General features: G+C 42.1%; 1 protein-coding gene across 1 annotated transcript in view; it reads left to right on the top strand.

The window, feature by feature from the left end:
- Positions 1-14,835, top strand: part of LOC120986899 (tubby protein homolog) — an 88,916-nt gene extending 74,081 nt beyond the window's left edge. The window contains exons 7-15 of the mRNA XM_040415582.1: positions 2,163-2,276; positions 2,949-3,110; positions 3,745-3,872; positions 3,954-4,130; positions 6,859-6,971; positions 9,853-9,967; positions 13,186-13,284; positions 13,940-14,111; positions 14,335-14,835. Coding sequence (XP_040271516.1) covers positions 2,163-2,276; positions 2,949-3,110; positions 3,745-3,872; positions 3,954-4,130; positions 6,859-6,971; positions 9,853-9,967; positions 13,186-13,284; positions 13,940-14,111; positions 14,335-14,468 — 1,214 coding nt within the window. The 3' untranslated portion in view covers positions 14,469-14,835. The remainder of the gene's footprint in view (positions 1-2,162; positions 2,277-2,948; positions 3,111-3,744; positions 3,873-3,953; positions 4,131-6,858; positions 6,972-9,852; positions 9,968-13,185; positions 13,285-13,939; positions 14,112-14,334) is intronic.
- Positions 14,836-15,226: the final 391 nt, after the last annotated feature.

Below are 15,226 nucleotides of genomic sequence, written 5' to 3'. Positions count from 1 at the left end.
ACTGTACAAGCACGACCACCACTGATGGATTGCAGGGTGGTCTGTAACCATGGAAATGAGCAGTGTATAATGTGATGGAAATATGAATCCAGCCAGCAAAAGAAGCAATATGGACAATCACAATACATTAGTAAGTGCCTTGTATTAACTTTCTCTACATGATAAATGCCACTTACTGAAGTGAGACAACCCCTTTAAGGTCTGGGTTTCCACACCACCCTTTATATTAATGGATTAGACCAACTTAAGTTAGGCCCCTCTTTTCTCCAGGGGTCCTATTATAGCCATGTGATCTGCATCTATGATATGCTCACCCTTGGTTCAACCATTACTTTGTTCTGTAGACATGGGACACATAAATGGCAGTTTAGGCCTATCAGAGCTATCATACTTTATGAGAGACAGTTTCATATTCTGTGCCATGTCTCCTTTTAAGTAATACAACAAAGAACCTGACATTAGAAACCATAGATACAAACAGTGATCTACTGTGCATAAGTGATAGTACTGCTGCTGGGCCCCACCATGTGTTACTTATGGCTAGCATTATTACGTAGCACAAGAAAACCCCATTAAGAATTATATAGATTAATGAACACTTGTAACAGATTGTAGATTTACCTGCAGTTCTATGGAAACTGCTTAGGAATAGCATCCCCACAGCATGATGCTGCCACCACCATGTTTCACGGTGGGGATGGTGTGTTCAGTGAGATGTGCAGTTAGTTTTCAACCACACATAGTGTTTTTCATTTAGGCCAAAAAGTTCAACTTTGATCTCCTCTGACCAGAGCACATTCTTCCAGTTTGCTGTGTCGCCTTCACGGCTTGTGGCAAACTGTAAACAGGACTTATGGCTTGCTTTCAAAAATAGCTTACATCTTGCCACTCTTCCATAAAGGCCATATTTGAGGATTACACAACTAATAGTTGTCCTGAGGACAGATTTTCCCACCTGAGCTGTGGATCTCTGCAGTTCCTATTGAGTGACCATGACCCTTTGGCTGCTTTAGTGCTCTCCTTGCTTGGGCTGTCAGTTTAAGGGGACAGGCACATCTTGGTAGGTTTGCTCTTCACAGCTCCGTGACATGTTCAGAGCTTGGGATATTTTTTTTTATAACCTAACCCTGCTTTACACTTCTCCACGACTTTATCCATGACCTATCTGGTGTGTTCCTTGGTTTGCATGATGCTGCTCACTAGTGCTTGACCACTAATGTTCTCTAAAACAAACTCTGGAGCCTTCACAGAACAGCTGTAGTTAAACTTAGAATAAATTACACACATGTGGACTCTCTCTTTTCTAATTAGATAACTTTTGAAGGTCATTGGCCAAATTGGATTTTATTTAGGGGTATCAGGGGGCTGAATACAAATGCACATCACAATTTTCAGATTTTCATTTATTAAAAATTTTGTGTTGGTCTATCACATAAAATACCAATAAAATACATTAAGTTTGTCGGTGTAACATGAAAAAAATTAAAGGGGTCGGAATATTTTTTCAAGGCACTATATATCTGTAGCCTTCAGTGCACTGAGATGGCTTAGAAGCATTAAATGTGTAAAAGTAAGCAATAGTCTCTGCAGTTCTGAACATATGTTCCCCTAATTCCTAGAGACAGTATGGCATGGAGTGATGTCAATAGAAGCAATATATCTCAACAAGCCTACGCCTCCATAATCAGAGGCCTATGGTAGCACAGTTAGCGCAAAACGTCCGTCGCCTCTTTTGCATGCCATATCCTTGTCCCAGTGTATTTTATGGCTATTAATGCACTAATAAAAAAAAACTTTTTATCATTGGTGGGTGCCACATTTTATCTCACTGAAGTTGTATCTACAGACAGTCCTGGTTTTATGGCTGTCCTGGGTCAAAAATAGGCGGGACTTTTGTAAGCCCTAGCCATAAATGAGTGTTCCTGGGTGGGTTTGGTGCATTCACAGGGTGGAAATTTCATGCCCCAAAATTTGCCAGCAACAATATTGGTAAGTATGATATATGTATGGCCTGTTCTGTACACAAAAAAGCTAGGTCACTGTAGAATATGTGGAAATTAATAATATTCTTGTTGACTTTGGTTATCTGAAAAAATGCAGTTTTATATCTGAACGTATGTCTATATATTATGAGTATGTCATTCTTGTTTTACTGTGCCCAGGGAAACATGATGTCAAGGAATCCAAGAAAACATCACCCAAGGTGTCAAAGACTCCTCGAGCATCAGCTTCTCTTGCTCATGATTGTGAGAAGGAGAATACACCACAGAACAAAGGTTGTAACCACTCAAGAATATTGGTGCTGACCCTTGAGAGTAAAGTTGGCTGTACACATGACATTAAAGTCTAAATTGTGGGGGCCTCCCAAACTTGCTCTAGATGCTAGCAGATATAGGGATTGATTTCAAGATGGGTATGGCAGATGCCTAAAGGGTTTGTTCTGTTTCAGGAGGAAGCCAGACAACACTAAAAATCTGCCTGCTGTAAAGAACTGGTAAATACTTACCTAACAGATCCCACGCTGTCACTATGGTTCTCCTGGCTGGACTTACCTGGCTACATTCAGGTTGACAACACATGACTGCTGCAGCCAATCGCTGGCCTTAGTGGTGCATCAGAAAAGACCAATGATTTGCTGCAGTGGTTATGTGTTGTCGACATGATGTCACTGCTGTAGCTGATGCCCAGCAACAGCATGGGATCTGTTAGGGAAGTACTTTTCTTACCAGTTCTTTGCAGCAGGTGGATTCCAAGGGTTGTCTGATTTCTTCCTGAAACTGGACAAGCCCTTTAATTCCCTCTCCCCATTTAAATAAACACACACTTGGTCAAGATGGGAGTGCATGTCATTGGTGGAGTGAGGAGATAGCATATCCCGTGTGTTATAGTCAGGCTGAAACCAAGAAATCATAATATTGTGACGCCTTCCAATTGAAATTTTTGTACAGGCGTTGATATACAACCTCAAGATTCCATTCAAGAAATAACATCTGATAAGATGGTTGCTTTTAAGAATTCCAGTGATGACGAGAATTCAGTGAGTGTAGGGAACCGAACAGTTCCTCCTGCTCCTGTGAAACAACGCCGTAAAAAGAAGCCACAGAAAACAGGTATATGTCAGTATGTAAATGTATCCCTTTAACATCAGTATTATAAGTGAGCAATGTGAGAGGCCTAAAGATAGACGTGGGAATGTCCGTTGTGGAGATGGCCATGTTGTAGCCATTCTAGTATCCTATTCACTGTCCAGGAGCGAATGACAAAAAAAACAAAAAAAACATGTAGTTGTGAGTACTGTCCCACTGTATCAAAGTTTTGGTCTGTAGTTTTGTAGATACATTTTCTAATCAATCTATAGGACACATTTGCTAGAGACAAGCTGTATGTTTTCCTATTTTAAAGACTATTTGAAGAAAGGTTGACAATCATACTACAAGGGTATCTTAATATTCTTACATAATAATATTCAAAGAGAACCCTAAATTAAAAGAATGCTGCAAATGAGGTGAGGTTTACTCATAATGTTCAAATTCTAGTGAAAGTCGCTATTTGAAAATCTAGTTAGATGCAATTGTTATCTGACCTACATAGCAATTTTTGCCTCATCCATTCACATGGTCCAGTGCAAACAATAAGTAAAAGGGACTCTTCCTTTTGAGCTATAGAAATCATGGACATTCATCATATTGGCATGGAAATCCATTTTAACAATGTCCTATTTATTTTTCTTCATGGTGACCTTAGTAAAATCCAGAAGAAGACATAATTCCAATGAAGGAGATACCAACGGAACAGAAGACAATGACTTTGATGAAGATTCTGATATCCTTAGCAGTGTTGTTTATACAAGACCAATGTCTTCTTTGAGTAAGGTAAGTTTTGAAGAGAAACACATGCTGGAAATGATCATGGTATGGTAGCCTAACCTGAGTTACTTCTTCTTATAAAACTAGGAGGAAGACTCACCGATTGCTGCACCTCTTGAAATTGATGATTTGAAAGACTTTGCTTTACGCCCAGCTCCCCAAAATATGACTTTGCAGTGCCGCATCACTAGGGACAAAAAGGGAGTAGACAGAGGACTGTACCCTACCTACTACCTTCATCTAGAGAGAGTTGATGGGAAAAGAGTAAGTAAAGAAATAAAAGTTTTTTTCCTTATGTTCTTCTGTTATTTCTTTGAGCATCCAACCAATGTTATACTACAGTCGTGGCCAAAAGTTTTGAGAATGGCAAAAATATTAGTTTTCACAAAGTTTGCTGCTAAACTGCTTTTAGATCTTTGTTTCAGTTGTTTCTGTGATGTAGTGAAATATAATTACACGCACTTCATACGTTTCAAAGGCTTTTATCGACAATTACATGACATTTATGCAAAGAGTCAGTATTTGCAGTGTTGGCCCTTCTTTTTCAGGACCTCTGCAATTCGACTGGGCATGCTCTCAATCAACTTCTGGGCCAATTCCTGACTGATAGCAACCCATTCTTTCATAATCACTTCTTGGAGTTTGTCAGAATTAGTAGGTTTTTGTTTGTCCACCCGCCTCTTGAGGATTGACCACAAGTTCTCAATGGGATTAAGATCTGGGGAGTTTCCAGGCAATGGACCCAAAATGTCAACGTTTTGGTCCCCGAGCCACTTAGTTATCACTTTTGCCTTATGGCACGGTGCTCCATCGTGCTGGAAAATGCATTGTTCTTCACCAAACTGTTGTTGGATTGTTGGAAGAAGTTGCTGTTGGAGGGTGTTTTTGTACCATTCTTTATTCATGGCTGTGTTTTTGGGCAAAATTGTGAGTGAGCCCACTCCCTTGGATGACAAGCAACCCCACACATGAATGGTCTCAGGATGCTTTACTGTTGGCATGACACAGGACTGATGGTAGCGCTCACCTTTTCTTCTCCGGACAAGCCTTTTTCCAGATGCCCCAAACAATCGGAAAGAGGCTTCATCGGAGAATATGACTTTGCCCCAGTCCTCAGCAGTCCATTCATTATACTTTCTGCAGAATATCAATCTGTCCCTGATGTTTTTTTTGGAGAGAAGTGGCTTCTTTGCTGCCCTTCTTGACACCAGGCCATCTTCCAAAAGTCTTCGCCTCACTGTGCGTGCAGATGCGCTCACACCTGCCTGCTCCCATTCCTGAGCAAGCTCTGCACTGGTGGTACTCCGATCCCGCAGCTGAATCCTCTTTAGGAGACGATCCTGGCGCTTGCTGGACTTTCTTGGACGCCCTGAAGCCTTCTTAACAAGAATTGAACCTCTTTCCTTGAAGTTCTTGATGATCCTATAAATTGTTGATTGAGGTGCAATCTTAGTAGCCACAATATCCTTGCCTGTGAAGCCATTTTTATGCAACACAATGATGGCTGCACGCGTTTCTTTGCAGGTCACCATGGTTAACAATGGAAGAACAATGATTTCAAGCATCACCCTCCTTTCAACATGTCAAGTCTGCCATTTTAACCCAATCAGCCTGACATAATGATCTCCAGCCTTGTGCTCGTCAACATTCTCACCTGAGTTAACAAGACGATTGCTGAAATGATCTCAGCAGGTCCTTTAATGACAGCAATGAAATGCAGTGGAAAAGTTTTTTTGGGATTAAGTTAATTTTCATGGCAAAGAAGGACTATGCAATTCATCTGATCAGTCTTCATAACATTCTGGAGTATATGCAAATTGCTATTATAAAAAATTAAGGAGCAACTTTTCCAATTTCCAATATTTATGTAATTCTCAAAACTTTTGGCCACGACTGTAGATACAATATTGGTTATGGCTCATTTATTTATTCATGTTGCTTGTAGAGCACCAACATATTCTGCAGAACTGTGCAAAGATTGCCATCACTCACATCAGTCCCTGTCCCTAATGGAAAAATCGAATTTCCCTATCCAATTTAATTAACCTACCTTGATTATGGAGTGTGGGAGGAAACCATTGTACGTGGAGCTAAGGCTACTTTCGCATTAGCGTTTCTATTTTTCGGTATTGAGGTCTGTCATAGGGTCTTAATACCGGAAAAAACGATTCCATTTTGTCCCCATTAATTGTCAATGGGGACAAAACGTAACTGAGCAGAATGGAATGCTCCGAAATGCATTCTGTTCCGTTTGGTTGCGTTCTCATAACGGAGAGCAAACTGCAGCATGCTTCGGTTTTCTTTCCGTCAGGATGCGGAGCAAAACTAATCCGTCATGACCCACAATGCAAGTCAATGGGGACGGATCCGTTTAACTCTGACACTATCTGACACAATAGAAAACTGATCCGTCCCCCATTGACTTTCAATGGAGTTCATGATGGATCCGTCTTGGCTATGTTAAAGATATGTTAGATATAATACAACCGGATCCTTTTATAAGGGATGCAGATGGTTGTATTATCAGTAACAGAATCGTTTTTGCTGAGCCCTGCTGGATCCAGCAAAAACGCTAGTGTGAAAGTAGCCTAACCCATGCAAACACAAAGAGAACACTCAAACACCATGCAAAAGTTATCCTTGGTCAGATTCTAATCTATGAACCAAATGCTGCCATTCATCAGTGCTAACCACCGAGCCACTGTATAAAAAATCATGTTGAGAGAGGTTTAAAAAAATGATTGGGCATTTGCCTTCATATAGATTTGGGTGTAGGTCCACATTCATAGCCTTTTATGTAAAGACTGAATGACTCTACTGTAGAATGAGTACAACCCATTTGGGTTGGAGACTCAATATAATTCTACACCATGCAGTTCAAGTGTATGGTAGCTTGCTGTCCCCCCCCCCCCCCCCCCCTCATTTGGAATAAACTGATTTTTATTCAGAACTTGGAATATAATAACACATCCCTAATATCTGCTTTTAATAGCTTTTCCTCATGGCTGGAAGAAAGAGGAAGAAAAGCAAAACCTCCAATTATCTTATCTCAGTGGATCCCACAGACCTCTCACGAGGAGGAGAAAGTGTGATTGGGAAAGTCAGGTAACTGATAATATGTCCAACTTAGGGTACATATAGAGGTACATAAGGGTTTTTGATGTTGTGCTCAATATATGACTATAAGCAGAAACAGTGTACTTGCAGGGTTTCTGACCCATGTATGCCACAAAAGAAGCAAAGGTTGTGCAAATCTGAGGGGCACGCCAGCCCATAGGGTGGACTCAGGGTTTCTAATCCGACTCCATATCTCCCCTAGGCTGTAGCTGCTGTGGATGAAGGGGTGCACCCTTTCCTCAACTCAGGCACATCCTAGGTTCTGGGGTCTCCGGCATGGTGGTGGCTGGGTTGCCCTCGATGGTGAATGAGTGGCAGGGTGCAAAGCAGGAAGACAGTGTAGGCGCTGGTGGATGATGGAGGCAAGGACCAGGCTCCCTGGGCTATAGCAAACAACAGTCTTATTACTGGAGATGATGAGTGACACAATGCAAATTTAAGTAGTAGGCCCAGTTCTCAAATATTTCACAAGGTAGATGTTTCCCAAGCAGCTTTATATTGGGGATAGGCAATATGATGGTCCCTCTAAGTCTCTCTCTAGGTATACCATGCAATCCTCCCAATTGACCAAAGGCATGTAAGTCCTTGCTCTATTTTTCTGCAGTTCCCAACTGCAGGGTGCAGTCCTAGATCGGATGGCCAGTCTATCTCAGTAGTATGATGGGTGGAGAAAAACAGGGATGAACAGCACTCCTTAGTATCAGTGCGGTGGGTGCACGTCTCGGGGGGGGGGGGGGGGGGTAAAAATACCCCCAATCCAGCGTACATAACAAGAGATGAAAAAAAATTGGAGACAGCACGTCCAAAGTGATGGAATTTAATCCCGATGCAACGGCCTTTGTCAAGCTTGACAAAGGTAGTGTGAGGGGTGTCTGAAACCAGGCTCGGACTGGCCCACAGGGGTACAGGGGAATCCCCAGGTGGGCCCCTGAGCAAGGTGGGTCCCTAGTCCGCCACCCCCTGCACAAGTGGCACATAACACAGTAGACTTACTGCACTACATACATATATTCAATGTACAGCACTGCAACCAGCCTATGTTCATATAAAAAAAAAAATATGTTAAATTATTTATTATATTCGAATGTATCCGTACGGTGGGCCCCCAAAATAAATTTTACTGGTGGGCCCTAGGTACCCCAGTCCGACACTGTCTGAAACAAAATACCCCAAATTACAAGCAGTAAAGTCTATAGCCATACACGTGCATTACCTTTACTAGCTTTAATATTTCCATATGATCTGCACTGGCAATTTAACGTAATTTGCGGAAAAGGACTTATATGATACCTGTGAAGATCCAGCGGCACTCACGAGTGGTATACAAATAAGGACAACATTTAATTTCCTATTTTACTGTACTAGCTTTAATGTCCATGCACTGTCCCTTTAATGGTTCTACACCATCTGTAGTAGTCTGTTCTTTTACTCAGTGGTTAGCTCTTGGCATACTTGGTTTTCTGGCAGCCTTCTGTCATGGGGCGCCAAAGGTGCACTCGGTCTCCCATCAGCTGCAGACCTGCTGCTTAGCTTCGGGAGCGAGGATCTGTGTTTGGCCTTGTTCCCAGGGCGGCTTTGCTAGCTGGGAGGCTCCCTGCTCCTAGGTCTGCCTTGAGCGCCGAGCTGATCACTCGGTGCTCGATTTGTCTGTCTGTCGGTCATGTGACGCTGGCCACGTCACATGACCCTCACTCCCCACTATAAATACAGGCAGCCTGCTGGCCACAGGTTGCCTGTTAATTTTAGGTATCTGGTGATTGTTTTGTTCCTGCATACTTACTTGATCCTGTGTTCCCTGACGATTCTCTGCCTGCTCCTCCTGTACTGCGCATCTCTCCTGGTATCCTGACCCCGGCTTCATTCCTTAGTACTGCGTAGCTCTCTAGGTATTGACCCGGTCCGTTCACGTTCTGTTATTTGTCTTGTCTGTCTTCCCAGCACGTATCCTAAGTTAGGAACTGCCGTCTAGTTGTCCCCTGTCATTAGGACTTGCGAGGCAAGTAGGCAGGGCCAGGGGTGAGGGTGGAGCGCAGTGGTCACTATCCTCCCCCCTGTGTGTAGTGTACGTTACCGTCACACCTTGGTGTCTCACTGAAGAAGAATTCTTTTTTTGGCTTACTTGGCAGTAGCACACACAAAACAGGTCTTCACTTTGGCTTGCTCATCAAAAGACTCCTTCCCTAGCCAGGGGAGAGTGGGTCCAGCCCACCACCCGACAACTGTTACTACGGCTGCCGGTTAACTAATTTCTCCCATACATGGCCTTTTTGGATTACATAATGCATAAGGAATTACATTAACTATTTGTTATGAACCACAGTGTTAATCCTTTTAGCAGTAAACCATTTGATAACCTAGCAGTGAACCACTGGGTAACTTCAGTTGTTTGAGAGAAATTCACTCAATAGGCATTTCTGTCCTGAGGGTAAAATCCTGGAATAATAATGTGGGACTGATTTACATTTTTTTTTCTATGTGGCCCCATGTTTTCTATGTATACCATTGACAATTAATATGAATCATGACAGCAAAGATCTATTGTAATGACATCAGCTCAATTTATTGGTCACAACCTGCATTATATCATAGTCTGTATTTAGTGCTCTGTTGGTTGTCATTGGAAACAATAAGAAAGCTTGTTCACCGAGCTCCTATAATGCAGGGGACAGTTAGGTACTTCTGTATTTGATTAATGTATAGGACCTGGTATAAATGCTATACATTGCAGAATGCAAAACACCAGGCTGGACCCATATTTCACCTATGGATCCTTCATAAGATTACATGTGATTGTGACCCTTGGTTTGTTCTCTCTATTGCTGTATCTACAGCCCATATGAATACTTACCCAAATTCCTAAATTTTATAGGTCAAACATGCTTGGAACCAAGTTCACGATATTTGACAATGGAGTAAACCCTGACAAGCAGCCATTTGTGCAGGAGAGGGAATCCCTCCGCCAGGAATTGGTGTCTGTATCTTATGTAAGTGACAAGCCCATGGAATATTTTACTTGGGAAACTGAACTAGGCAATGAATATACAGTATATAACAACATCCTCTTCAACCCACAAAATGAAATGAATCAATTTACAGATTATTTTCATTGATTCATTGACATCAAAATACAAATATGATGGATGGAGTCTGATTTTCAAATATCAGGAACCACTTCCTCCTCTAGGTGGCGGTTTTCATATTTACGTACAATGCTCATATCTATAGGAGTTATAAAAGTAGTAGATAAATGATGACATCGGGGTGAGGAAGTGCTGCCAGAATTGCTGGGACCGGACTATGAGACCTCTGTGCTGAAAGAACCAAGCACTGATATTTAAAGCACAGTTATGGCTATTAATTATAGTCAGATTTTTTTTTTTTACTATATCTTATTAGAGGAAAGTGAAATCTTCCTTAACCTACAGCGGCCTGTAGTTCTCCTTCCCTGCCTGTAGGCTGTCTGTAAATGTTCAAAATCTTCCTCAGTCACCAAACTTCTGTCTAGTGTAAAACATTTAAAAGAACAGAAGAGGGGAGGAGGGGGATGCGGCTGCAGACTTCTCGATTTAAAGAGGTTACCCCATGATTAATGGAAAAAATGAAAATCTGATAATTATATAGTACATGATAATCTCTTTCTAATTAACTTAAAACCAGCCATGTACCGCGCATGGAACCAGAGATCTCTCCATTCATTACTCCAATTGCTCTGCTAGATTTAGTTCAAGCTGGCTGCTTACGGGTCGTATAATTTTTCAGAGTGTGTCCTCTCTACTGCAGGTGGTGGCAGTTGAAGAATAGAACTGAGCACGTGTTTCCATCTCAGTGAGGAGGACACAGAAAATTAGAAAAAGAGAAAACTGTCACGGCCTTTGGTTTGCGCTGTGACACTGTTGCCACACTTGCGGTTGCCCGCAGCAACGTGTTGCTGTGAGAGCATGCAGTGGCAGTGTCTCGGCCTTCTGGATGATTGCCGTGACATGGTTGCCACGCATGCTGTTGCCGGTGGTAACGTGTGGTTTGGTATGCTTGTGTGTGCACTTCCCCTTTAAGTGGCTTCCTTCCTCTGTCTGGTGTTGGAAGGGTTAACACCCTTCCTAGTGTTTTGTGAACACTGGGTTTATGTGTGTGTTGGTGTGGCTGCTTGGGCTATTTAGCCTCTGCTGGATGCCTGAAGCTCGGTGTTCCTCCAGCCTTGGTGTATGCTGGTTGTTCACTGTTCCTGGCTTTTACCATCTGTCCAGTGAGGGCCACCCTTGTGGTCATTGATGTTATTATGGTGTCTCTTTCCCTTCTTATCTTTTGGTTTGTGTTGTGTTACATGGCTGGTGATGTTTGGTGTCCAGCATGTTTGCTAGACATTCCCCTGTCTCACGTTTATTGCAGCTATGGGTGTCCTGGGTTCCTGTGTGGTTGTGGTTTGTGCTGTGTCCTTTAATATTGGTGTGGACAGCAGCACTTGTGCACTGGTTCCAGTCAGTGTGTCTGTGGCAGGTAAGTGTGTTATGGGTTTCGCTTACCTGCCAACTCCATTTGCTGTATGTGTTCCCCTCTCCTTGCAGCCTGGCCTCAGATAGAGACTCCTGTTCCAACTATGACTGGGATGATCAGGTTGTCTCTTCCCGGCTCCTTGGTGAGGGCTTTCCAGGGGGACTCATTGTCTCTAGGAATCCAGAGTATGAGCCGTCCTACCATCGGGGTCCGCTCATACGGTGAGGAGTCAGGGAGAGGATTAGGGACGCTGTAGGAAGTGACCTGCTCCCTAATTACTCCTTTTGTCCAGGCTGATACCCTTTTACTCTTTGACACTATACGGTGGGGGGTTTCCCCCACTCCCCACCATGACAAAAACAGCAGGTGGCGCCATACTGATAGATTTCAGTGAATAACTCGTGGCTATACTGGATGTTTAATTACATTAATTAAGTATTCAGATCCAGGTGCTGAATTGAAAAATGTAGAATATTTTTCATTGGACAACCCCTTTAATTAAAATTAAAAACATGTTTAGTTTGTCTTCCCAATTGAATGAGGTTATCTCATGAAAATGACGTTGTCTCCAAAGGCAGCTTCATGCAATCAGTTACAACCTACCGGGGATCCAAGTATACATGAGATTAGTGTAATCTCATACACTTTGCTGTGGAAAAAACACACGTATTCAGGAATGTGTGCAGGTAGCTTAATTTTCTAAAAGTTGTACAGTATAACAAAAAACATATATGTTTGGTATCTCCATAATCATACTGACCCACACAATAAAGATAAAATGTAAATTCCACTGTGCAGTGAACACCATAAACACAAAACCTTAAAAACAATAGTGGAATTGCAAACATTTTTTTTTTACAAGTTATACAATTCACTTGTTGCCATTAAAACATAAAACTTGCTCTGCATAAAAGAAGTCCTCATATCTCTATGTCAACAGAAAATTTAAATGTTACGGCTTTTGAAATGTGGAGATAAAAAAGGCAAAAGTAATTTTGGTCTAAATGGTCTTCTTAGCAAAGCTCTGACTGGGTCTGTCTTCAGTCTTCAGCTTTCTTTTTTATTCAGTGCTGAAGACACCTGTGTGTAACACGTCAGATAGGCAGTGATAATTAGGGCACATGTACATAGTCAGGGACTGGGGTAGTGACAAGAGGCAGGGTGGATGCCTCTGCATGTTACGCACAGGCGTCTTCAGCGCTCAGGGAAATGCTGAAGACAGACTCTCCTTAGAAACGCTGTTAGATCTTTCCTGAAGCTGGAAGACTCTTTACTGAACTATAAATAAAACTACAGTTACACTTCTAAGTACCAAATTAGACTGCACCCTTAAGGGGTTAATAAAGCAAAGTGTAACATCCTAAGCATTCTGTGACTTACGGTATAATACGGCCACTAATATTTACTATAATAGCACTGCTACCTGCTATTACATCCAGTGGGCAGATATTAGGCACTTAAGTACATGTTTATAGGTATGATCCTTTTCTCTTAATATCTGTGGTATTAACCAGTTTATTATATGTCAGCATTGTGAAATCAACCTCAAAATGCCCTTTACCCATTACAGATTGACGACTTATATCAAAGGTTGAATAGAAGAATGGAGAAAGAACTTTGAAATGTGCTGATCTCACATCAAGCTGGTGAAATATTACAAGTGGAGATCATGATAGCTTGTGTTCAATCTTTTTCCTTATCTTTTAAACAGGAAACCAATGTTTTGGGATTCAGAGGACCCAGGAAAATGGCTGTCATTATTCCTGGGATGAACCAGGACTGTGAGAGAGTATTCATAAGGCCACGCAACGTGAGTCTCCTGGAATTGTTCTACATTTCTCATGGTTCAAGCATATTTGATTGTGGATTTTGTTGTTACATTTTTGGGTCAGGGGAAGAGATGACTTAGAATCCAAAAGTGTAAGGGCGTCTTTATTGAACCCGTACTTTTGTCAGATTTGACATTTACTGCATGCTGACATGCATGGGACATGCCATAGTTTAAGTCGGTAAAGCACCCTTAAAAAATGATCGTCTCCTTAATTACACTGGAAAGGCCATGTACATGTATGTTTGGTCATTCTCCTCTGAATTCAGTGGGAGTTGTAGGAATCCAAAACTATGAGCATTTGAGGTTTTGATTACTCCAAGAAAATTAGACAGAGAGGGATATGCTTGCATGGCCACCTCTCCAGTGGGAAATGGGGTAGAGTCCTCATCACTGCCATGAGTAGTTATTACAAAGGTCCATTTGCCATTCATTTGATGGGCTGTTTGGAGCTCCCACCATTGTCTTGATAATGCAGAGAATGAGGAGGTTGCCATAATAGCCATAGAGAATTTGAACACCTCCGCCCTGATCGTTATTTGAAAGCTTCTGGTTCATCAATAGTGGCCTTCTGCTTTAAAGATGCATTCTGAGTCAAGCAGCTTACATTCTTGTGTTCTCTTTTCTCTGTGTGAAGGAACATGAGACCCTTTTAGCTCGATTTCAGAATGGAAATATGGAGAATATTTTAGTTCTCCACAACAAAGCACCATCATGGAATGAGGAGACTCAGTCCTACGTTCTGAACTTCCATGGACGTGTCACCCAGGCCTCTGTGAAGAACTTCCAGATAATAAATGATGATGACCGTAAGTTCTTAGACACGTATTATTGGGTACTCGCTATAATCTTCAGAGATAGAATTTTGGTTCCATATGACGGCTTGTGTTATAAAGTAGGACCCGTGAAATCACATCATTCAGCTATACCTAGTGCAGCCCCAAAGCAAATGTTCTCGTTCGCCACCTTTTTTGTGATCATGTAGCTGTACTTTATCTGAAACCTTTTTAATGAGTGTTTTTTCTGATGCAGCGGAGCACATTGTCATGCAGTTTGGACGCGTCGCAGAGGATGTTTTCACCATGGATTTCAGCTATCCGCTGTGCGCCCTACAAGCGTTTTCCATCTGTCTGTCCAGTTTCGACAGCAAACTTGCCTGCGAGTAGAGTTTGAATAATACATCAAAGTAGGCTGCATATGGAACCTAAAGGGGACTGTCACCAGGCTTATGCTGCCAGAGGTAGCCCTGGCATTCATGGGCACCAGGCTTCCCCCAGATGAATGACAGATTTGCTGTATATAGGGAGAAGGCTGCCAATCCACAGTGGAGGGGTAGGTGAGCTGGCAGTTCATGGATGACGAAGACTACAGAAAGCATGCATTACCAGTGCCTGCCTCCTGCTGACTTTGAGAAAACAACTGCACAAAACAAAATGACCCCTGGTGAAATCTAAGGGGGCTATTCATCAAACTGGTGTAAAGTAGAACTGGCTTAGTTGCCGATAGCAACCAATCAATTTCCACCTTTCATTTTGGAAAGCTCCTTTGCAAAATGAAAGGTGGAATCTGATTGGTTGTTATGGGCAACTAAGCCAGTTCTACAGGGTTAGCCATTTATATGGATACACCTTAATAAAATGGGAATGGTTGGTGATATTAACTTCCTGTTTGTGGCACATTAGTATATGTGAGGGGGGAAACTTTTCAAGATGGGTGGTGACCATGGCGGCCATTTTGAAGTCGGCCATTTTGAATCCAACTTTTGTTTTTTCAATAGGAAGAGGGTCATTTGACACATCAAACGTATTGGGAATTTCGCAAGAAAAACAATGATGTGCTTGGTTTTAACGTAACTTTATTCTTTCATGAGTTATTTACAAGTTTCTGACCACTTATAAAATGTGTTCAATGTGCTGCCCATTGT

Source organism: Bufo bufo, chromosome 1, assembly GCF_905171765.1.
Source record: "Bufo bufo chromosome 1, aBufBuf1.1, whole genome shotgun sequence".
Classification (NCBI taxonomy): Eukaryota; Metazoa; Chordata; class Amphibia; order Anura; family Bufonidae; genus Bufo; species Bufo bufo.
Note: the sequence above shows the minus strand (reverse complement) of the source record. Positions and strands in the feature narration are given on the sequence as shown.